Source organism: Chiloscyllium plagiosum, unplaced genomic scaffold (assembly GCF_037043375.1).
Source record: "Chiloscyllium plagiosum isolate Xiang-an unplaced genomic scaffold, Cpla_swu_hap1 HiC_scaffold_1, whole genome shotgun sequence".
NCBI classification, from domain to species: Eukaryota; Metazoa; Chordata; class Chondrichthyes; order Orectolobiformes; family Hemiscylliidae; genus Chiloscyllium; species Chiloscyllium plagiosum.
Window position 1 is genome coordinate 132,646,039 of NW_028270139.1, and position 25,223 is coordinate 132,671,261.

Below are 25,223 nucleotides of genomic sequence, written 5' to 3' on the forward strand. Positions count from 1 at the left end.
ACCTATTGTTAAAGTTCACTTGAGAATTTAACTTTAAAAAAGTTCTGGAATTTACATATGAAAGAACAGAAACCAACATGCCCAGTCTGAAAGATGAGAAACTTAACAAACAATCCAGGTCTCTTTCAATATATAATTTCAGTTACATCACACTGTAAACTTTTGCTATAAATTCTGTGTCCTATGATCTTATACTCCACAACCACCTGATGAAGGAGCAGCGCTGGTGTTGTGATTTTTTAAACTTTGTACACCCCAGTCCAACACCAGCACCTCCAAATTAAAAGTTTCTTCCTGTAGAGACAGCAAAAAAGTATTAAGTTAACTTCAGTATGTGCTTAATGTGGAGGTGGATGAGGATCAGATTGCACCGCCAATCCCTTTTAAACACAGGCGTTTACTGCAAGCCGTCATTTCCTTAAATGGAATTTAACTTGCATTTAAATAACTGGCCAAGGTTATACACACACACACACACACCAATAATATGTTCCATTCTAGTTAAATACATATGTGAAACAAACACAGAATGCCAACAGGTCAAAGTCCCCCTCCCCTTTGAAGATCGTGGTTATTACACACATTAAACAGCTTCATTGAACTTCTCTGCTTTCATAGGAACTCTGCCTGTCGGTAACCTCGTGCAATTAAAACATATACTTGCCCATAAACTGTTGGGGACGGGAGAAGAGATTGATAAGCCCCATGAGTAGTACACTGCCTGCAGCTAAAACAACGCCTGCAGCTAAAACGTGCCGTGGGCGGCACGGTGGCACAGTGGTTAGCACTGCTGCCTCACAGCGCCTGAGACCCGGGTTCAATTCCCGCCTCAGGCGACTGACTGTGTGGAGTTTGCACGTTCTCCCCGTGTCTGCGTGGGTTTCCTCCGGGTGCTCCGGTTTCCTCCCACAGTCCAAAAGATGTGCAGGGTCATGTGAATTGGCTATGCTAAATTGCCAGTAGTGTTAGGTAAGGGGTAAATGTAGGGGTATGGGTGGGTTTCGCTTCGGCGGGTCGGTGTGGACTTGTTGGGCCGAAGGGCCTGTTTCCATACTGTAATGTAATCTAATCTAAAAACGCAACTTTAAAGATGCCTAAGAGTACATTTGAATGTAATTTAAGTCCTTACATTACAAATAGGAAACAGGCTAATTTCTGATAAAGAGTAGCAGGATAAACACTGCAAGGAAGCAGAAGAGAGATATAGAATGAGAACAGAACATTTCAAATCAGTACAAGGGTCAGGAATTTTACCTGCTGGCTTCTGGCAACCATAAGCAAAACTTCAGGTTACATCAAGCCATTAGGCACATGGGACCAATTCTGGATTGGATTTGGAGAACGGGGTGTTGTTGGGTGGAAATCCTAGGCTGGTGAATATTCAAAGGTTTCTTGTGGTCCACTCCTGTATCATCTGGCTCTTAAAGAAATTAGAATGTTTCTATTTGGGCCTGTTTCCTGTTTCTGCAGCTCAGTCTTCCAGATAGGCATCTGACTAAATGTGCCATTGGGTACCAGTGACATGGCATTAAAGGATTAGATTAGATTACTTACAGTGTGGAAACAGGCCCTTCAGCCCAACAAGTCCACACCGCCCCGCCAGAGCGCAACCCACTCAGACCCATTCCCCTACACCTAACACTACGGGCAATTTAGCATGGCCAAATCACCTAATCTGCACATCTTTGGACTGTGTGAGGAAACCAGAGCACCGGAAGAAACCCACGCAGACACAGGGAGAATGTGCAAGCTCCAAACAGTCAGTTGCCTGAGGCGGGAATTGAACCTGGGTCCCTGGCGCTGTGAGGCAGCAGTGCTAACCACTGTGCCACATAGTTCATAGATTTGGGAGAAATGTATCAATTGAGACATTTGGGATGATAGCCACTCGCTAGGAGGTTGCACAAACAAGCAGACATATTAATTGTTACCTGGTGTCACCCTAACAAATGAGGAGATAATAGGAAGTGATGTTATTTTTAACATGACCATCACATTTAAAGAATCCAAATCAGGGATGTGCACAGACAACCTGGCCAATCCAAGAATGATCGTGAATTATTCATGCACTAAACCAGTTGCAGTCAGGATGCCTCTGATCATGCCCAGTGAGTAGAGTGCTAGTCAGGGTTTATAAGAAAGGGTTTTTAGTAATTTGATGCACAACAAGAAAGATTGAAGACAAGAGAACTTCAGTCAGCAGAATAGAAGAGACCTGAGCCCAGCGTCTTGAATTAAGTATTATTTCTTTTGAACTTCATTTTTTTAGAATTTATCAATTTATCTGGAACTGTAAGTAATCAGGACTAGTAAATGCTTAGATTGAATTTGCGAAATCCAATATAATTACAAGATTCAAGTCAAAATTGAAGTAAATCCCAAAATCTTACAGTATGGTTCACCTGAATGCTCAGATCCTTACTTCTGCAGGGGCCTGTGCACAGTATCCAGGTTCATAAATGACAGCAATTGCACAACTCAGTTGAACATACAGAGCACGCGCCACTTGTGTGTTTAAGAGGCGCCAGCCAATGAGATCAAATGTTCAACACACTTGGCTTGAATTTGGGAATAATCTGCACATCCAAATGAGGTGTCCCAAAGGTCACAGTTCATGCACTTTAACTTGTGAATTGTCTTTTTGGTTTTCTAGCAAATATATTTCACTCTAACAAAAAAAAGGTTATTCTACATGCAACTGTAAATGTGTTACTCAGGGTGTTACAGGAATAAGCAAAGCATGCAGGTTACTAAAGTTCTCATTGCATATTTTAAAAAAATATATACTTTTTAAAATTCCACCCAGTGCACCCATGTTTTGTCATTAACATGTATCCAAAAAAGCAATGGTCCTCATACTGACTCTTGGGAAATTCCACTGCATTCCTTCCACCAATCGGAAAATCTATTCCTTGGTCAAATAATTGGAACACGGGTTTCAAGCTATATTTTCAAATATAATCAGTTTTTAAATTAGGATCTTTACAAATACTTCATCTCTATGAACTTTACTCTTTATGCTTCTTGAATCGTTTGATTTGGCTTCCATCTTGAAAGGTTGGACAAGACCAAATTTGGATAAATAGGCCAAGTATAGCACACAAATCTGGACCTGTATCTATGACTTAATTCCTTGCTCCCTTACACAAGTGATTTTATGGATGCTCTGCGAATGCCAATTATGCTCTCCATTGTTGTATTTTCCTTCTGATATTCATATGCTACAATGACTTCACTGACTTTAAAGCACATTGGGATGATCTGAAATCATTCTTTCTTTTTAAGCATGATTTGGTAAAGACAGAAGCAGATGCTGATAATTCAACATTACACCCAGTCTTTCATTACAGATAAACAGAATCCAATGGCTAAGTTATCACACTTTTCAAAGATGGCAATATAATTCCATATACTGTGTTCCATTATTTGACCCTATCTCTGACCCAGCAGGCCTGGGTTCAAATCTCACCTGCTTCAGAGATGTGTCATAACGTTTCTGAACAGATTGATTAGGAAATGTATAAAACGCATACAGGACTTTATAAAAAGAGAGGCAGACAGTACAAATACAAGCAAGTTAGAAGGAATATTTGTAAATCACTGGTTCAGTCTCACATGGATCAGGTGCACTGTTCTGAGCATCACACTTTAGGAACTGTGTGAAGGTTTTAAAGGTGTTGCACACATTTACAAAAATAATCCTGGAGATTAGAGGCTTTAGTTACCTAGATAGCTTGAAGAAACTGGAGTACAGTGTGGAAACAGGTCCTTCTCCCCAAAACGTCCACACTGATTCTCCAAAGAGTAGCCCAACCAGACCCATTCTGCTACCCTATTACTCTACATTAGCCCTGACTAATGCACCTATCCCTGAACACGATGGCCAATTGAGCATGGCCAATTCACCAACCTACACAACTTTGGACTGTAGGAGGAAACTGGAGCACCCAGAGGAAACCCACGGAGACACAGGGAGAATGTTCAAACTCCACACGGACAGTCATCCAAGGCTGGATTCAAACCCTGGTCCCTGGCGCTATAACGCAACAATGCTAACCACTGAGCCACCATGCTGCTCGAGTTGTTCTCCTTAGAGAAAGTCAAGAGGAGATTTCATATAAGTGTTCAAAAATTAGGAGGGGTAAATGAAGAGCAACTGCTACTGTTGATGGATGAGTCAAGCACCAGAGGGGACAGATTTAAGTGACTCTCAAACACTGATGACACAAAGAGAGATAGGAAAGCAAGAAAACATAAAGGAGGCTATAAAACGATATTGATTGTCCACTCAGTTAAGCTAAGACCGAGCAAATGTGAGAAAATACAAAATGGCCCACTTTGGTAGGAAGAATAAAAAGTATATTATCTACATGGTAAGAGACTGTAGATCTCCTGTGCAGAGGCACCTGACTGTCCTGGTGCATAAATCGCAAAAAGGTTGGTACGTAGGTACAGTAAGTGAGGTTGACAGCATGGAAACAGGCCCTTTGGCCAACTTGCCCGTGCCACCCAGTTTTCACAATTAAACTTGTCCCATTTATCTATGTTTGGTCTGTATCCTTCAATACCTATCCCACCCATGTGCCTGCCTAATTGGGAAAGCTAATTACGTTATTTATTGCAAGGTGAAATTGAATGCAAAAGTAAGGACATTATGCTTCAGTTATACTGGGCATTGGTGAAATCACATCTGGAGTACTGTTCATAATATTAGTCTAATTTAAGCACAAATATAAATGCAGTAGAAGCGGAGGGCTGGGATGTGGGTGAGATGCGTTGGAGAGCAACTTTAACCACGTGGAAAGGGAAATTGCGGTCTCTAAAGGAGGAGGCTATTTGGTGTGTTCTGTGGTGGAACTGGTCCTCCTGGGAGCAGGTACGGTGGAGGCGGAGGAATTGGGAATACGGGATGGCATTTTTGCAGGAGGTAGGGTGGGAAAAAGTATAATCCAGGTAGCTGTGGAAGTCGGTGGATTTGTAAAAAAATGTCAGTGTCAAGTCAGTCATCATTAATGGAGATGGAGAGGTCCAGGAAGGGGAGGGTGTAACAAAAATTTCCCTTCCCATGTGGTTAAAGATGCCCTCCGACGCATCTCATCCACATCCCGTCCCTCCGCTCTCAAACCCCACCCCTTCAACAGTAACAAGGACAGAACCCCCGTGGTGCTCACCTTCCACCCTACCAACCTTCACATATACCACATCATTCGACGACATTTCCACCACCTCCAAACGGACCCCACCACCAGGGATATATTTCCCTCCCCACCCATTTCCGCCTTCCACAAAGACCGTTCCTTCCATGACTACCTGGTCAGGTCCACGCCCACCCAACAACCCACCCTCCCAACCTGGCACCTTCCCCTGCCACCACAGAAATTGCAAAACTTGTGCCCACACCTCCTCCCTCATCTCCATCCAAGGCCCCAAATGAGCCTTCCACATCCAAAGTTTTATCTGCATATCCACCAATATCATTTATTGTATCCATTGCTCCCGATGCGGTCCTCTCTACATTGGGGAGACTGGACGCCACCTAGCAGAGCACTTTAGGGAACATCTCCGGGACACCTGCACCAATCAACCACACCGCCCTGTGGCCCAACATTTCAACTCCCCCTCCCACTCTGCCCTGGGCCTCCTCCACCGCCGCTCCCTTTCCATCTATCCACTCCACCCTCCTCTCTGACCTATCCCCATTCATCCCCATCCCCATCCCCATTCACCCATTGTACTCTTTGCTACCTTCCCCCACCCTCCTCTCTGACCTATCACCTCCATCTCCACCCCCATTCACCTATGGTACTCTATGCTACTTTCTCCCCACCCCCACCCCCCCTCATTTATCTCTCCACTCTGCAGGCACCCTGCCTCTATTCCTGATGAAGGGATTTTGCCCGAAACGTCAATTTCCATGCTCCTCAGATGTCGCCTGACCTGCTGTGCTTTTCCAGTGCTTGTTCAAATAATTTTTGAACATGGACGTCAACTGTGATTTCACAAAATGACTGATGATCATGAGATTCAGCAAGGAGAGTTGTTTAAACTGATTCGCCCTCGATTTATAGTATTTACTGACTGGGGTATCTTCAGGGAATCGTGTGCTAATTTTGCATGTCATGTTTAGCATTGTTTGTTAGCTTTACAATGATGCTCAAATAGAAACATGAAGCAAAATAAACACTGAGGAAACACAACACACCAGAAAGAATTCATAGCCTTGGCAAAAGGAATAAGTTCTGTCCTAATGACGAAATATCACTAAAATATGCATGACTTTCAGGATCAACTTACAGATCCTACCTTCTGGGAGAAAACAAGAAACAGGAGTAAGTTTTCTGCTCTCTTTTATTTTTTAGCACTGGACAGTCCTTGTCATGTGTATTTTACTATCAAATAAGTAAACTGGTTACATTCTTCAGGGGTTTTGGCACAGAACAGGAACAATTATGCTTGTGGTAGGGCAGAAAAACAACACACAGTTATTCAAGTTTTACAGTAAAGAACCCGATTCTGATCAGTCCCAATTAGCAATGCGGAGACGCTGATTATTTTTAAAGTACTTTCTCTGTCCTCCTGAAATGCCTCATAAACCTAGCGTAATATATGGAACAGTGTTATTTAAAAATTATTTGCCAATATAGATAATATATTCAGACCAAATTAACAGATATGAACAATCTCACAAGGGCTGGTAGCCCTCTGGTATCTCATATACATTCATCCTTTTCACTTATACCCAGAAAGCGAATCGCAGCAGACTATTTAAAAATAAGGGGGAAGGGTTTAGTTCTATCCTCAATCAACATGTCAGTTGTTCGGGACAGCTGGTTTGCAATGCGGGGTAATGCCAACAGTGTGGGTTGAATTCCTACACCAGCTGTGGTTACCAGGAAGGACTCTCCTCCTTAACCTCTGCCCTCACCAGAAGCATAGTGACTCTCAGGTTAAATCAACACCAGTTGCCTCTTGAATGAGAAAGCAGCCTTATGGTTCAGTAGGGCTATGGTGACTTTACCTTATAATTAAGACAGAAACACACACTTACTTTACAACCATATAACAATCAGGAGCAGGGCCCACTGCAGATTCACACCGTCATCCAGGAAAACCAACGCCAATTGTGCTGCATCCTAGCTAAGGTCAATTAAACAAATCAGAGATAGAAGCTACAATTTTTCTCTTTGGGAGAGAGACCAATAAGATGCACCATGTTCAATCTTAAAAGGCATAACACTTATTATATGACATCAGCTGCTGGTGATCAGCAATTACCCAACTCATAACCAATACATGAGAATGGAGGACAGCAGAATAACATTGATGTGGGTTTGTGAAAGAACAGAAACATGGGGTTTGGGGAGAAGGAAGGAAAAGATTTAAAATAAATTGACAAGAGATGAATGATTACAGAATGCTGTGCTAACAATGCACATCAATCATTAGAAGAGTAGGTCATTCAGCCTGCTCCTTATTCAAGGTTATGGCTGGGGCTCTTGTGATGAGAGGTAGAGGGGTCTGGGTTCAAGTCCCACCTGTTCCAGTGGTGCGTAATAACGTCTCTGAATAGGCTGATTAAAAAAAACAGATCTAATGATAAAAAAAAGGAGTGTGACTGGACATCTATCTCAACACTAGGTTCCCACATTATCTCAATAATCATTTGAACTCTCTCATCTACAGCAATCTATCAATTTCTGTCTTGAACTTACTCAACGATTGAATTTCCACTGCTCACTGGGATGGAGAATTCCAAACGTTCACCACCCTCACTGAAGAAATGCATCTTCATCTGCTTTAAATGCCCTTGATCATTGGATTAGGGGTTTCCTCTGGGTGCTCTGGTTTCCTACCACAGTCCAAAAATGTGCAGGTCAGTTGAATTGCCCACTATGTTAGATGCATTAGTCAGGGGTAAAATGTAGCGAAATGAGTTGGATGGTCGGTGTGGGGAATCTAACAGGTTCTGCTGGGTAAAGGAGTTTGTTCACTTGATGGAATACAGGATTTCAGTTACTGAAAAATTCCAGACTAGGAGTGTTTGAATTTGCACTGGTTATTCTGAGAAGTCAGATCTCAGTTGTGTGAATCAAAGAAAAAGGCTTTATAGCTCACAGGACTAGACTGAAAAGAAGCAGATGAAAATAAGCAGTGACAAAGAAGTTTGACTCTGAAGTCGTCGTGTTGTGAAGTAGATGGGACTTCATTTGGTTGTGTGTATTTGAAATCTTTCAAACTGCTACACATGGATAGTTTGGTTTGTTTTATTTGTACTTATCTTGTATAGTACACTTCTGTTTCATTGTTAAACATATGGCTGCAGATCTGGGTTTATCTTTCAGTGAAAGATTGCCATGTTAAAAATAGAAATTGATCCATCAAGCCAGATTTCATTCTCGGATCTGATGTGAACAATGATAGCATCGGTTAGAAATAACATTCCTAATTATTTGCTGCACCAGAATGTTAGCTTTCAATGACTGATGAACAAGGATACCCACACTTCCTGATCTCTTATTATGTAAGAAATATTCCATTTTTTTACTACTTAAGTAAATACCCCCATACTTATTCTCATCATATTCAATCTGCTATGTTTAGCAGATTAATTTAGTTGCTTGAAGCTATCTTGCATCCTCCTTACAACTGGTGTTCCAACTCAATTTCAGGTCATCAGCAATTTTGGAAATATATAAAACTGGTCCCCACATCCAGTCTAATATTCGCTAATTAACCGTTCAGTATTATTATTACACACCTCCAAAAAGGAGGCAGAACTTAAATCTGGGCCTCCTGACTCCAAGGTAGGGACACTACCATTGTGCCACAAACACTGCAGAAATCACTGGTATAGATTAAAACTCCTATGGACTAAACACCAATCAATGTGTCACATCATTAGTAACAGTCTGTCATCCTGTGAATCTTCCATTTATTGCCACTATTTGTTTTGGTCTATTAACCAATCTCAATCCATACTAGTATACTCTCCCCCGAGGTAAAAACAATGACTGCAGATGCTGGAAACCAGAGTCTAGATTAGAGTGGTGCTGGAAAAGCACAGCAGGTCAGGCAGCATCCGAGGAGCAGGAAAATCAACGTTTCGGGCAAAAACCCTTCATCAGGAATAGAGGAACCCTGCTGTGCTTTACCAGCACCACTCTAATCTAGACTCTATTCTCCCCCAAACCTAATGCGCATTAATGTTATTTACTATACTCCATATGCAAATCAACTAATGATCCAAATAAGACTGCATAATCTGATAACATGTGCAAATGTGAATTATAATCATCACCCAAATTCCTTTCTCAATTGGATTATACAGAAACCTCGATTATCCAAAGGACATGGGTAGGCAATATTTTGTTTGGTTAATCGAATTCCAGATAATATAGTTTAGCCGAGCATCGAGACCTTGAGATCTTGTCGGATAATCTGATATTCGGATAATCGAGGTTCCTCCGTAATTTTTCAACAGTTGATGGAGATCTCTAGGCTATATTTACATTAGCACTAACACTTCACCCATTGTTTTACCCATTAAATCAGACAGTAGGGTAACTGAAGAAATTGTAAAGTCACAGAAGCTCTTACAAATAGAGTTTTAATATCTGATAGATAGTAAATTTCCTTCCATCTCCTTTGTTGAAAGTTCTGACTTTTACTTTGGTACAGCTGCATGTGGAGCAATGTTTCACGCACGTGTGCATATGGGAAAGGGCTGAAGGCTACTTGATCACCAGCATTATCGATAAATTCTTGTCCCTTAGCACTGCTGCCTCACAGCGCCTGTAGACCCGGGTTCAATTCCCGCCTCAGGCGACTGACTGTGTGGAGTTTGCACGTTCTCCCCGTGTCTGCGTGGGTTTCCTCCGGGTGCTCCGGTTTCCTCCCACAGTCCAAAAGATGTGCAGGGTCAGGTGAATTGGCCATGCTAAATTGCCCGTAGTGTTAGGTAAGGGGTAAATGTAGGGGTATGGGTGGGTTTCGCTTCGGCGGGTCGGTGTGGACTTGTTGGGCCGAAGGGCCTGTTTCTACACTGTAATGTAATCTGTAATCTAAAAATCTGTAATCTAAATCTAATCTGTCTACAGATTCAAGCTTTGCAAAAAGGTGATCAGAAGTAGAAATCATTGTCAATGGTTCAAATTAATAGTCAGGTGGTTGTTTTTGACTAATGCAAACACAATGGGTCTTTTCTGTTCTGTAGATCTCGATGATTGACACAGGAACTACACTGTCACTACAGATCAGAGATTGAAGTTGTTGAGCTGCCCAGTTTATATAATTTGATTTTTGCATTGATTTACCAGATCTGAACATTGCAGAATTCTGCAATAGTGACTTTAAGCAGCAAATATTTGTCTTATTGCCATTTGCCAAAACTCCATAAACAAATATTTCTTCATAATGTTTGTTTTAATAAATCTAAGTACTCAGACAAGAATATTGGCTGAACTGCAGATAACACTCCTGGCTGTATCTATCATAGTTATTATGCAGCGAAAAGAGAATTAGGTTAGAATACAGCAAATATTTTGCTCATCATATCATGAACCTACAAAGTTCTGCCGGGCGTGGCAGGTTATTAACATTTTGCGAACTATTTTGCAGATCATTGCTGTTCAGGGAATTCAGAAATGCTTCAGCAGGTTTTCCCTTTGTGAACAGGAGTGAATAATGTTTTCATTGTGAAATACAGTTATGATTCATAAGGTTAAGAACAGGTAATGTTTTTAAATGGTATAATTCTATTAGATGTGATCTCCAAGGGACAGCATTGATGTTTTACTTTTGCTGGAAGCAAGCACATTTTCTTAGCAGGAAGAAAAATGAGGAAGCAAAATAAAGTCATTTGCAGCATGAAGAGAGAGATTCTCAGAAAAGCAGGAGGCAGCCAGGTCACAAACAGTGAAAACTTTTAAAAACATTCAAACATCATTTAGTTTGAATACAGGTCTGTTATTGGCATAACTGTTCAGATAGCACACATCCTCTTGTAATAAAAAAATGCCAAAATACATGCCATCCTGAAGTAAGGCACAAATCAGTTTCCCACAGCAGATTCCTGCCAAACATGTGAGACTTGGCAATCTGCTTGCAGTTCATCCAAGTGGCCATTTTTCATATGTGATGTAAACATTGAATGCTGACAAACTATCTGACAGTTATCAGTGCCACTGTGAAACCAACACCACACTTCTACTGTAACCAATCCAGCAGATAGCAATTCACAGCCTTTCTTAACAGGCATCATTAAGACAAGAAAACTAAAATTTGAAATATGTTCACTTTCAGGCAAATGGGAGGGAAAAAAAGAATTTCAGAAGCAGGAGCACAGTTGTACCCTTCTACCACCAGATGAAAGATTCTTGTTGATGTTACATGCATCATGCAATGTGATCACTATCACCAGGGAGGTCATTCATTTCAAAAGTTAGCACATCATAGTGTTGCACATTACTTATGCAATAGATAGTCAAAGGATTAGGCCAAATAGACCAAGAAGATCCTTTAGTTTAATCTTAAATCATGGGTTACCCTTTAAAAAGGGAATAAATGGACTGAAAAAGCTGAGGTTCTGTGAATAGTACAGGAGAAAAAGAAAATTAAATGACATCAAAAGAGGCAAATCACACCATTTGGGTTGATTATGGTTCAGGCATAGTATTGGTCAGAGACAGGATTTTGTGGCTGTGAACGAGATGGCGAATGGATCAGGTACTGTGCTGGAGTGATGTTGGTACACATTTCTTGCTGCATCTGCAAACTGGTCACATCACTGGAACAGGAGGCCTTTCAAGTAGGGGAAGTGAGTGATGTGGTAATGGTAGGAGATAGTACAGTCAGACAGATATCGCTCTCTGCAGCAGCAATCATGACTTCCAAGAATTGTGAGATCTGGTCTGTCTGCCAATTTACGAATGGTACTTGATCTAATAGAGGATAAAGAAAATGGTCACGTGGAAAATGAGTCAAACTGATTCAGTGCATGACAGAACTTTCCACAACCAGCACCACATGGTGGAATATCATGCAACAAGTGGTAACTGACTACAAACCTCTACTACAGAAAAGCAACAAAAACCAAAGGAGAGAGCAGAACCCTGGCTCATGCACCTCCCTTCCTTACAGCAACTCTCATAATCTACACCCAAAACGCATGGCTGCAGAATTGGCCTGCTAAATCACTTGGGGCACATTAGCAATGAAGCTCAACAGATGTCATCCTTGTTGTGAAGAACTGGTGACAATAACAATATTTGCCCTTCGTCTGACTTAAATGCATTCTCAAATAAAGTAAAGAACTGCGGATTCTGGAAATCTGAAACAAAAACTCAATAAATAATTGCTGGAGAAACTCAGCAGGTCTAACAGTATCTGTGGAGAGAAAGCAGTCAACAAGTCTAGTGACCCTTCTTCTGACAGGGTCCAGTTCTGAAGGAGGAGAAGGATCAAGTTTGTTGCAGTCCATGTCGGACCCAACACAGAATGAGGTCCTGCTCAGAGTTTGAAGATCCAAATTAAAACACAGAACTTCAGAGTTAGTAATATCTATATTGTCACCTGAGCCACATAAATTGGAGCATTAGGGACCAACAATTTTTCCTTTATTATTTCTTGAGATGTAGCCTATATAATTAATAGATACATTGGTTTTGATCTTCCAGAATTCCCTTTATTTTAAAATGATCCCTTCAAAGTGGAACGTTTCAAACTTATCCCTGTTGTTCGAGAAAGATGCATGAGGGATCAAGGGATTATAAATCAGTTTGCATGGAACCAGCAGAGTAGTAGATTAAGTGCAGGATTTATTGGGGAATTAGTAATGGTCCTAGAAAATCATATCTTTTAACAGAGAAAACAAATTTATGATGGGGAAATGAAATTCAAATAATCTTACGAGTTTTTCATGTTGTATTTGATAGGATAGAAGGGGAGGCATTGAATATAGTGTATTTAGATTTTCAAAAACAATTGATAAGATACTATACAGAAGGTTATATAAAATTAGAGCTGCGGTTATGCATTAGCATTGATTGGAAGTTGGCTAACAGGCAGAATGCAGTAGGAATGAGGGAGCTATTTTTGTGTTGGCAGTATATTCCAATGGTATACTGCAACAATCAACACCAGTTCCTTAGCTATTTCCAGCAACAGAACTGGGTACATGATTTAAGTATTTGTGTTGCAGACGTTTCGTCCCCTGTCTAGGTGACATCCTCAGTGCTTGGGAGCCTCCTGTGAAGCGCTTCCGTGATCTTTCCTCCAGCATTTGTAGTGGTTTGAATCTGCCGCTTCCGGTTGTCAGTTCCAGCTGTCAGTTCCAGACAACCGGAAGCGGCAGATTCAAACCACTACAAATGCTGGAGGAAAGATCACAGAAGCGCTTCACAGGAGGTTCCCAAGCACTGAGGATGTCACCTAGACAGGGGACGAAACGTCTGCAACACAAATTCCCAGCTCAGCGAACAGAACCACAACAACAAGCACCCGAGCTACAAATCTTCTCACAAACTTTGAATGATTTAAGTATTGAAAGTTATCATACTGGTACAGCAAGCAATTAGAATAGCGAACTGTATGTTCACCTTTATTGAAAAGATTTGGAGTACAAGAAATTTTACTGCATAGGCATTGTAAAAGTACTGCTGGAGTGCTTTTCATTTCCTTACCTAAAGGAGGAAGTGTAAATAAAGTTCCTTAAACTGCCTCCTTGGACGAGATCCTCCAATAAGGAGAGATTAAAGATGAGAGGGATGTGAAGCATTCTAATTACTTACAAAATTCTTAAGGGACTTGATAGGATAAGTGTTTCCCTTATATTATAATAATAAGAGTCACAGTCCTCAGAGTAAGAGTTGCCCATTTAGGACTAAAATGAGGAGAAATTTCTCAATTGGGGAGCTTTGGAATTCTATACCTTTGCCTAAATCTAAGATTACATTAGCAAAATGCCACCATCTTCCCACTGAATAATTTATTATCCATTTATCCCAACACTGATATACAGTTAACTAATTAATGTGAAACAATGTTAATCTCTCCCTCTCTCCAACCCCACCGAAAACAGCATGAGGTCTTTTCTTGTGCAGTTTTTTTTTTAAATATGGGACCATGATTGAGATGTGTAACATTGAGTGTCATCGACATGGTAGACAGGAGGGTAGCTTTCCTCTTGGTGGAGGGATCAATGACAGGGACATAGAGTTAAGTTACGGTTTAGATAGAATGAGATAATTTTTTTCCACTGGGAGTAGTGGGAATTTGGAACTCAGTGCCTGCAAGGGTGCTAGAGGCAGAAACCCTCACAACATTTAAGTATTCAGATGCCAAGGCATACAAGGATATGGGCTAAAGGCTGGAAAACAGGATTGGAATAGTTAGATGTTTTTAACCAGCGCAGACTTGATGGGCCAACAGTCTTTTTCTATGCAGTTGCCCTCTATGACAATGACGATATTGTTTCAGTTGCATTACACTGCGGTCTTTTGTTTATAAATTCTGTGTCCTATGATCCTGCTCCACTGCTACCACTGATGAAGGAGCAGCGCTCCAAAAGCTAGTACTTCCAAATAAACCTGTTGGACTATAACCTGGTGTTGTGTGATTTTTAACTTTGCACCTCCACATCACAGGGAAAGTAAATTAACTTCCCTTCCTCGTCTGCTTACGAACATGCTCAAGTATTAATCTGCTAAATGAAAACTTTTACAGATACTTAAATACCACTTGAATGCCTACCATAACTTGTCACTTATCACTATCGCACTTTCTAATACCCCTAAGTACATCTCCTTACTAATAAAGGACACATACATTTACAGACAGAGTTGATAAACTAATGATGATATCGTCTGCATGCATGAACTTTCAGTTTGCTATCAAATCCCAGTCTGGCTCCTCTAACAGCACTAATGACTCAAATTCAGAAATTTGGAGGGTTAGCATGAGGTCATAAGATATTCAGGAGCTGCACTGAGATTAAAAACTATTAAATTACCTGTTCCTGTAATTCAGGTTGACAATCAAAATACTTTAACACAATTGAAAAGGAAGACTTCCCTCATAAATTGGTAATAATTTTGTTACAAAGGGATTTGACGACAAGAATGAAAGTGTCTTATTTCAATTATATAGGGCATTGGTGAGGCCACACACCTGGTATACTGTGTGCAGTTTTGGTCTAAGGACAGATGTACTTGCCCTGGAATGATTGCATCTAGAGAACCCATTTCTCGTTGCCCCTGCAAAGATGGTTATAAGCTGTCTTATTGAAATACAGTAGACCATTTTGGAGTAGGGACAAGCATAGTGTTAGGAAGAAAGTTTCAGGATTTTCACCAGCTCTAAATTTAACTGGTGAGACTTGGTCTATGCTCAACTCATTTTCTCGAACTAAACATTAATGGAAACTTGTTGAAGACCATGTTCTGAATATTCTGAATCAATTGGAATAGCCTACATTAAAAACTAATGGGGCACTTCAATCATTTCAGTTGGGAAACTGACCACATAAAACTAGAAAAGTCAACTGCAGGCTACAACCTATCCTGACAGAAACATGCATCTAGAAACAGCCATTTCACTGTTTTCAGCAAATCGCACGTAAAGTCATAGAGTCATAGAGATGTACAGCATGGAAACAGACCCTTCGGTCCAACCTGCAGTTGAGAAATGTTTATTTTTCAATATTCAAACTCATTTCCAAATGTAAAAAATCGCCATGGTCCTGAATAATTTGACATATTTTACAAATTCTTCTGCATTAAAGTCATTGATACATTTAATTAATACCTTGGAGCAGGTTGATTCATAATGGAGTAATAGCTGGAAAATGACTTTTCACAAAAACAAACATTTTAAATCAGTGTGATGAATCCACCACTATTCATAAATCACTTTAAAACAAAATTACATTAAAACTTAGAAAATCATTTGCTGGCTGTTAATGTAAAGCGATCAGTTTGAGATTTTAAAAATATATAATCCAAAAGTTTTTAAAGGAAAACACAGCCCCCTCAAAAACCCGCAAGCAAGTGCGACAAGAAGAACGTCGCATTGGAGAATAATTCAATCTGGAGTAAGGTCAGTTTTGTAGCTAGGACTGGCAACTAACATGATTATTATAAAACTTGTGGATGAAAAAAATACTGCAAACACTTCAGGAGTGCTGGTCATTATGTCCTGTAAACAAAACAGACAAAAATGCAAAAAGATTTTCAAACAAAAAAATCAGTGTTTAAGAGTTACTCATCAGGTTATAGGTGCAGAATAAAAATAGTACTACCAGCAACATGACCCTCCAATTGCATTCCTCACTTATACAATCAATATACTTTAACCTCAAGTGAAAGTATATTTCACATCTTTCTGTTAATTTTTAGCTGCATGAGAGGCATTCCTCTTTTCTACACACTCTGAATGAAAGTTCTTTTGTATAACGATTACAGTTCTTTTTATTAAAGTAGGAGATCACACAATTAATGACAAGAAAAACTGGTATTGTTAAATAACCTTAGGGTAGTGATCCTCTTACTTTGCTGACAAGGTCAAATTTATTATTCAACCATTGATTAAAGAGATCATTTCCCAGTACCACATGAAATGAATGGAGTTCATAGAGATGTACAGCATGGAAACAGACCCTTCGGTCCAACCCATCCATGCCAACCAGATATCCCAACCCAATCTAGTCCCACCTGCCAGCACCTGGCCCATATCCCTCCAAACCCTTCATATTCACATACCCATCGAAATGCCCCTTAAATGCTGCAATTGTACTAGCCTCCACCACTTCCATACACATACCACCCTTTGTGACTTTACCAGATGCACCCCGATGTCCAGTGATACATGAATTCAAACAGCAAAGGCAGTGTCAGTTTCTTTCCATCTTTGTCTCCTGCACTGACCTCACCATATGCTTCCTTTGTCTGTTCTTCTCCCTTTTAAAACTGCTGTTGTTTTGAGTTGTGCATAACTCGTTATTTACTACAAAAATAAAAGGACCATTTCATTAAGGTAGGATGATAAATGAGACTACTCTCACCAGTTTGGTTTAAAAAAATTCTGCATCCAATACAGAAAAATCTATCAATGACGGAGTTGTTTTTGAGGTAAAAACAATGACTGCAGATGCTGGAAACCAGATTCTGGATTAGTGGTGCTGGAAGAGCACAGCAGTTCAGAAAGCTCCTTGGATGCTGCCTGAACTGCTGTGCTCTTCCAGCACCACTAATCCAGAGTTGTATTTGAGGCCTATGCCAACAATATAATTTAATTATCTTCCATTGTTAAGTGGATGGAGTATAAAAGTTCCACCCAACTACACTGATGTAATAAAATTCAGAAATGATAAATGTGCTTAATACTACAGTACAATGCACAGAGCCATTCCTGAAGAATGGTTCTGAAAAAGGGTCACTGGGTAAACTCAGCAAACTGTTTTTTAGATTAGATTACTTACAGTGTGGAAACAGGTCCTTTGGCCCAACAAGTCCACACCAGCCCGCTGAAGCGCAATCCACCCTGACCCATTCCCCTACATTTACCCCTTCACCTAACACTACTGGTAATTTAGCATGGCCAATTCACCTAACCTGCACATTTTTGGATTGTGGGAGGAAACCGGAGCATCCGGAGGAAACCCACTCAGACACGGGGAGAATGTGCAAACTCCACACAAAGAGTTGCCAATTGAACCCGGGTCTCTGACGCTGTGAGGCAGCAGTGCTAACCACTGTGCCACCATGCCACCCACCTTTTTTAGAACTGTTTATTTTTCAGAAGCCAAATTTCACAAGTTAAACACAAGCATATATCTTAATATGATTAAAATTAAAATTAGTGGTGGACTCCCCCTCATTATGGGCATTTAAGCGGGCATTGGATAGGCATATGGAGGATAGTGGGCTAGTGTAGGTTAGGTGGGCTTGGATCGGCGCAACATCGAGGGCCGAAGGGCCTGTACTGCGCTGTTTTCTTCTATGTTCTAAGTTCTATGTAAATTATCCTCGAAACCTATAATGCAAGAGCATACAGAAAAACAAATCTCAAACTCCAGTTGCTTAATTATTTAATTACAGGTTTTATTTCCCCGAATGTACCCGGTATTCTAAATCCTGTAGGTCTTCTAGAGTTACTTGATGGAAAGCCAAAACTCTAGTAGTTAAGGTTGGGTTAAATTCAATAGTCATTAGACAACAAAGGCCCACCAACTCCTGCTGGCATTTTGTAATCCCGCGGTTAACATTTGCTGTTGATTAGGGCATTTTATGGAGTTTCTCATTTCTGCTACTGAGAACCCAATCAAACTTCTCAAAATGTCATCACCAAGTTCTACATCCATATAGGCAGTACTATCTGATAGGTAAAAACAATGACTGCAGATGCTGGAAACCAGATTCTGGATCAGTGGTGCTGGAAGAGCACAGCAATTCAGGCAGCATCCGAGGACAGGCAAAATCGACGTTTCGGGCAAAAGCCCTTCATCAGGAATGATGAAGGGCTTTTGCCCAAAACGTCGATTTTGCCTGTCCTCGGATGCTGCCTGAATTGCTGTGCTCTTCCAGCACCACTGATCCAGTACTATCTGATATTCTAGCTCTAGCTTTAATATTCCACAGTCCACCATTACTTGTGAGTTTGTCCAGTAAGGTAACAATGAACCCTTTGATTTGTACCACAGTTATTATATCAGGTTTCTTATCCAACAGAATGTTTAGATATGTAAACGGTGGAGAATTCAAACCCACAAACTGATTGTTGAACTTTCTTTCATTCATATTGCTTATTTCTGCACCATTATGAAAATTGTTTCCACTGCCAAAGGAACCTGAAATTACTTCAAACAAGATGCACAGATTGCCAAGTACTGAATCGTTCTTTGGCCTTCTGTCAAAGGACTCATACAGTGTTAATGAGTTAAGCTGCTTCTTTCTCAGTTCCATCGTGAGAACACTTGTATTATTTGTTCCATCTACAGAAGGAATGCCTGTCTATTTCATGGAATTATGATCATTTAGCATGGAACCTGGCCCTGCATTTTCAGTATGTATGCCACTTTTAAGATGTTTAGCTTGGCTTTGTAATTGAGATCCAGAAGTATTATCAGCAGCTTTTACATTTTGCTCTTGGCATGGACTGGGTCTGTTATCTGCTGCTTCTGCAACATGCTTTGTTATTTCTCTGTGGCTCTTCTACTAAGGATTTGAGGAATGTTGGGAACTGACTTATTGCTCTATCAGGTAAAAACAATGACTGCAGATGCTGGAAACCAGATTCTGGATCAGTGGTGCTGGAAGAGCACAGCAATTCAGGCAGCATCCGACGAGCAGCACGTCAGATGCTGCCTGAATTGCTGTGCTCTTCCAGCACCACTGATCCAGAATCATTGCTCTATCAGGTTCAGTTTCTGCATTCAGTTCACCCTGCACGAACAAATCATCAAATTCATCCAAGGGAAACTCAAATTCTTCATCATTACAATCTAATAATTCTCTATTTTCTCTTTGAAATTCTCTGGACATTTCTGGAATCTGGGAGTTCATACTTTGCCATCTGCTGCTTAAAGGCTGTGTGCAATTGGAAATGCAGCTCGTTGTACCAGTTCTACTACAATATCCACTTTCAGAATCCATTCTGGACTCTGAAAGCAGATCATCTTAATCAAAATCAGCTAAAAGCTCATCATCCCAAGGTTCCAAGAGCTGAGGCATCCCATTAGTCCTTTCAGTTGTATTTTGATTGTTACTCACTCTAGCTACAACAATATCATACGATTCTCCAATTCATCTTGCAAGTAGTCTCTGTTGGGAGTTTTCTTCCACAAGAGTCTCCACTTCACCTCCCAACATCCTTATATTTTCAGGCTTAAGAAGCCTGTTTCTGATGTGATTTGGAGATGCCGGTGTTGGACTGGGGTGTACACCAGTCACCTGATAGTCACCTGATGAAGGAGCGTCGCTCCGAAAGCTAGTGTGCTTCCAATTTAACCTGTTGGACTATAACCTGGTGTTGTGTGATTTTTAACTTTGTTTCTGATTTCCAACATCCGCAGTTCTTTGCTTCCTCTACCCCCCCAATTATCACAGATCAAGATTCTGGGTTAGTCTTCACCAAAGTTAGCTGATAGTTACTTGGATAACATTGTAATCAGTCACATGGTCTTTTGGGTCATTATCTTCACTTGTCACACCAAAACCAAACATAACAAAATGTCTTCTATTGTAGCCTTTGTGAGTGTTGTCAAATTTGATGTTTCCTAAAACTAGGCACAATGAAAGAACGTTAAAAGTCACAGCCCACAAATACCTGACTGGACTCAGCTTTTGGGTTAAGTAACAAATGTCTACTAGGTTTCTCACATCCCAACACTATAGTGTACACCTGGAGAGATCAGGCAAGGATAGACTACAGGCCTGATTATATCAATAAAAGACATATTGGAGTACAGCTGTCATTCTTGAAAACAAGGAATGTTTTAACTTTTTCAAAAGAGAAGAAAAAATGCAAAATTTCAAGAACTGCACTTCTAACCAAGTAAAATCTCAAGCCATAAACAAAAACAGAAATTGGTGGAAAAGTGCAGCATCTCAGAGCTGCTGTAGGGTCACCGGAACCGAAACGTTAACTCTGCTTTCCTTCCCCAGATGCTGCCAGACCTGCTGAGCTTTTGTTCTGATCAACAACTTCCACAGCTCTTTCAGTTTTTACAAAGTATCAAGCCATATCAGTAATCAAAAAACAGAATGTTCAAATTGGATTGTATATGGTTTTCATTAGAACTTAGAACAACATGTATTTTAAAATAAGTTGAAGTATAACATACATAGTTAAAAATCAGGTTACAGGTTTATTTGAATTATAACCTAGTGCTGTGTGATTTTTAAGCTTTTACACACATATCCAACACCGGCATCTCCAAATCATGTATAACGTACATGTGCAATATTGTTGATGCTTCATGAAAAAAAATCAACTACAAGATATTGGTATTGCAGGATTAATATTTAAAATTTGTCTTTCTGGTGCCCCCAATCCAAATAAAATAACCATCAATAGGTGCAATGTTAAACACACCAGGAATAAAAATAGTTAAAGTAGTAAATTGAATCCCGTTTTGTGCTCAGTTGGCTAACATGATGAGGGAATGATTCGGGATGCCGGTGTTGGACTGGGGTTTACAAAGTTAAAAATCACACAACACCAGGTTATAGTCCAACAGGTTTAATTGGAAGCACACTAGCTTTCGGAGCGACGCTCCTTCATCAGGGGATAGTGGAGCGTCGCTCCGAAAACTAGTGTGCTTCCAATTAAACCTGTTGGACTATAACCTGGTGTTGTGTGATTTTTAATGATGAGGGACACAAGACATTGTTTTTGAACTGCAGACTCGAGAAATCGGGTAGCAACCCTGTTCCTAATTATATCCCGCTGCCCCTATGAAAGGTATGTATGGGCTCAGCCTCAATCTCGAAACCCCATCCGTGCTCAAATAACCATTTTTTGGCCGAGGTCTGTAGTGCAATTAAGTAGGACATTGGAAATGCTTCAAAACAGCTCTGGGAGCACATCCCAGATTTCAGGGGTAAACTGGAGTGGGATTGATTACATTGGGTTGCAGACGGGTTTGTAAAGAATACGACACACTGCTCAATCTCAAACTGGTTTTGGTGAAGCTGATCTCATCTAGACTGTTGCAGGAAATGCCTGGTTTGGAGGAATTGTCTGCCTGTCACGTGGCAGCAGCTGGTCAAGGTCTGAGAGGCAGCCTCACCCCTCCTCTCTCCCTCAGACAGTCTGCACTGGGAGCTCTCAGCTCAGGAAGGTAGGCCGGACCATCCAGCCTAGAGACACCGCGCTGAAAAAGCACAGGGTTCTCTCATTCCGCCCGTCAATAGACGAGGTGCTGCTGGGGAAAAAAAAGGTCTCAGACAAGCAGCCGCGCCCAGATCCTTTTAAGGACAGTTTGTCATTGCGGATCAGTCGTGTTCAATAGGAATTACCACAGGAGGATATAAATACACTCACGGCATGCATATTAATATAAACTTTCCTCACCCCTATTTTTAAAGGTTATACAACACGTTGACAATTAATCAACAATCTATCGCATCTGAAAGGAGGAAATTATACAGTTTGAAATAGCCTCTTCCCCCATCGCCAACATTTCTGTTCAGAAATCGACTGGAGATGTAATGCGTAGCTAAATATGTCGCTGCCTACTGCATCTATATAATAAAATAACGAGATCGATCCCCTTTGTCATTAGATCCCCGCAGACCCTTCATTAGTCGCACAAATCCCCACTTTGATTTCAGAAAATAAATGAATGAGTCAGTTTGCTCTTATTTGGAGAATACTGCAAGGTGTGCTTTATCCCTTCAAAAAAAAATCACTGCAATACGCAATCTAGACAATCCTGGTTGCTGCGTTTCAGCAGCCAGCAGTCCATTCATCCTGTAACAATTCATAACGTATTCGGAATTGACACGGATCACGCGTCTCAACTCCCCCAATAATGGCACAAGCCGGTAGCGAAATGAGTATGACTCCCTCTCCAACAACATTTCACAATGAAACATCCGCAATCTTACTTTTGTAGCGTTTTCAATCCCCTCATGGCAACACAATCGAAAGTACAGCATTTGCCATTCTCACACACAATGTAACACTCAATATCCGCAGAAACAGCAAACTCCAACTCATGGTTCGAGAAACCATTGTCTGACCTTTGAAAAATTCTCTGGGGCGGCTCTTGTCTCCTCAGTCTTAATACTGTTTACCCCCACCACTACCCCTTCTTGGGAGTGGATCACTCTCCTGAAGCCCAGACTCAAGGGTTTCTGTCCAATATCCCAGTGCCACAAAGTACACGCAATGATGCGGGAATGTGACGCGGCCCGGCACCCTCCCTGTGGATGTTAACATTGCTGCACACTGGTATTCTGGGATGTGTAGTTCATTTCAAACATGAATACAGGTACTGTATAGCCTTCTTTCCACTGCAGTTGTTCCAGCGTGTTACAACTTAACATCGACAAATTAACGTTGTCTAATGAGTCAATGCCTGACAGGTTTAATGACCAATTTTGGGAATGTTTTAAATGTCACCTCGCTCGATCTAATTTAACAAATCTTGGATTTAAAGGGACAATAACCAATATCACTTTTCAGTATCAGTGTGGTGCAGGCTCTATGCTTTGGAATTTCCTTACCAAACTTGTCCACCTCTCACAAAAACAGAAATTGCTGCTCGACCTGCTGAGCTTCTCCAACAATTACCATTTTTGTGTCATATTTTCAGCATCCACAGTTCTTTGCTTTATTCTCTATATCTCTCTACACAACAACAGTAATAGTAACCAAAATAAAACCAATACAATGCCTGGCAGCATCTGTGAAGGGAAAAATTGAGTTAAGGTCTCAGATCAATAATCCTAAACAGAACAACTTATGCAGCAACTTGAATGTATTCAAACATCCCAAAGCACTTCACAGGAATACTCTCAAACAGCATTTGACACCAACCCACATTTTGAAACAGGAGAAATGACCAAAGCTTAGTCAGAGTAGGTTTAAAGAGCATCTTAAATGAGGAAAGAGAGAAAGAAGTTCAGGAAAGAAATTCCAAACTGTAAAGTCAAGATAAAGTGATGATAGAGTGATGAAAATCAGGGTTGTGCAAGAAACTTTGGAAGATCCTAAGCCTCATGACTACAATAAACAAATAGCAAGGAGCAATGTGATGAAAGGTTTGAAACAAATCCCATAAGAGAAAAACAGAGAAGTTCTCAATGATTGATGTTTATCATTAAGCTTGGGCAATATTACATGACTTTGCTAGGTACAAATTGTTTGCAATGTTTCCTTCCATGACAGCATTGCCTACACTTCAAATGTAACCAATTGAGCATAAGTAATTTGCATTGTCCAAAGGTTATGAAATACACTACTAGGACAACTCTCCATTGTTGTTCTTCCCCATCGTTAATTTCTTCCTCTCCTGCACCATTTAACACAGTTGTAGAAGAGTCATAGAGATGTACAGCATGGAAACAGACCCTTCGGTCCAACCTGTCCATGCCGACCGGATATCCCAACCCGATCTAGTCCCACCTGCCAGCACCCGGCCCATATCCCTCCAAACCCTTCCTATTCATATACCCATCCAAATGCCTCTTAAATGTTGCAATTGTACCAGCCTCCACCACATCCTCTGGCAGCTCATTCCATACACGTACCACCCTCTGCATGAAAAAGTTGCCCCTTAGGTCTCTTTTATAACTTTCCCCTCTCACCCTAAACCTATGCCCTCTAGTTCTGGACTCCCCGACCCCAGGGAAAAGACTTTGTCTATTTATTCTATCCATGTCCCTCATAATTTTGTAAACCTCTATAAGGTCACCCCTCAGCCTCCAACGCTCCAGGGAAAACAGCCCCAGCCTGTTCAGCCTCTCCCTGTAGCTCAGCTCCTCCAACCTTGGCAACATCCTTGTAAATCTTTTCAAGTTTCTGATAGGAAGGAGACCAAAATTGCATGCAATATTCCAACAGTGGTCTAATCAATGTCTTGTACAGCGGTAACATGACCTCCCAACTCCTGTACTCAATACTCTGACCAATAAAGGAAAGCATACCAAACACCTTCTTCACTAACCTATCTACCTGCGACTCCACTTTCAAGGAGCTATCAACGGGCACTCGAAGGTCTCTTTGTTCAGCAACACTCCCTAGGACCTTACCATCAAGTGTATAAGTCCTACGAAGATTTGCTTTCCCAAAATGCAGCACCTTGCATTTAGTACTATCTTAAGAACTATCTTAATTGTGTCCTCAGTATGGAATCAATTGACAATCCAAACACTACACAAGGAAACAGCTAATGCTTATTAAACCATCAAAGCTAATATATAGACACATCCTTATTCACCAATTAATTTTTAAAAATGCTACTATTACTACAGATCTAAAGATGATTTACAAAGTAGGGTAGAAAGATATTCAAACAATAATTTAATAACTGTAGACTCCTTATATAAAACCTCTTCAGTAGTCAAGCCCTGGGACGTGATGGAGTGACTCAGTCATCTATGTTCAGGTGCCAGTGTTTAATTGATTTGGAAGTTATCAAGGTAGAAATATGACTATGCGATGACTGATAACAAATGTGCTGAATTCACTTCTCACATCTGACACTCGGATATTGTAGTAAA

The 25,223-nt window shown here is 40.7% G+C and overlaps 1 protein-coding gene and 1 pseudogene across 4 annotated transcripts in view; both read right to left on the minus strand.

The window, feature by feature from the left end:
• Positions 1–22,863, minus strand: part of ctif (CBP80/20-dependent translation initiation factor) — a 253,655-nt gene extending 230,792 nt beyond the window's left edge. For 3 of the 4 annotated variants that reach the window (XM_043717988.2, XM_043717902.2, XM_043717726.2), the window contains exon 1: positions 22,605–22,723. In XM_043717988.2, the coding sequence (XP_043573923.2) occupies positions 22,605–22,655 (51 nt within the window). In that variant the 5' untranslated portion in view covers positions 22,656–22,723. The other variant, XM_043717817.2, reaches the window with a different exon arrangement.
• LOC148152220 (recQ-mediated genome instability protein 1-like) lies at positions 16,078–22,043 on the minus strand (annotated as a pseudogene).
• Positions 22,864–25,223: the final 2,360 nt, after the last annotated feature.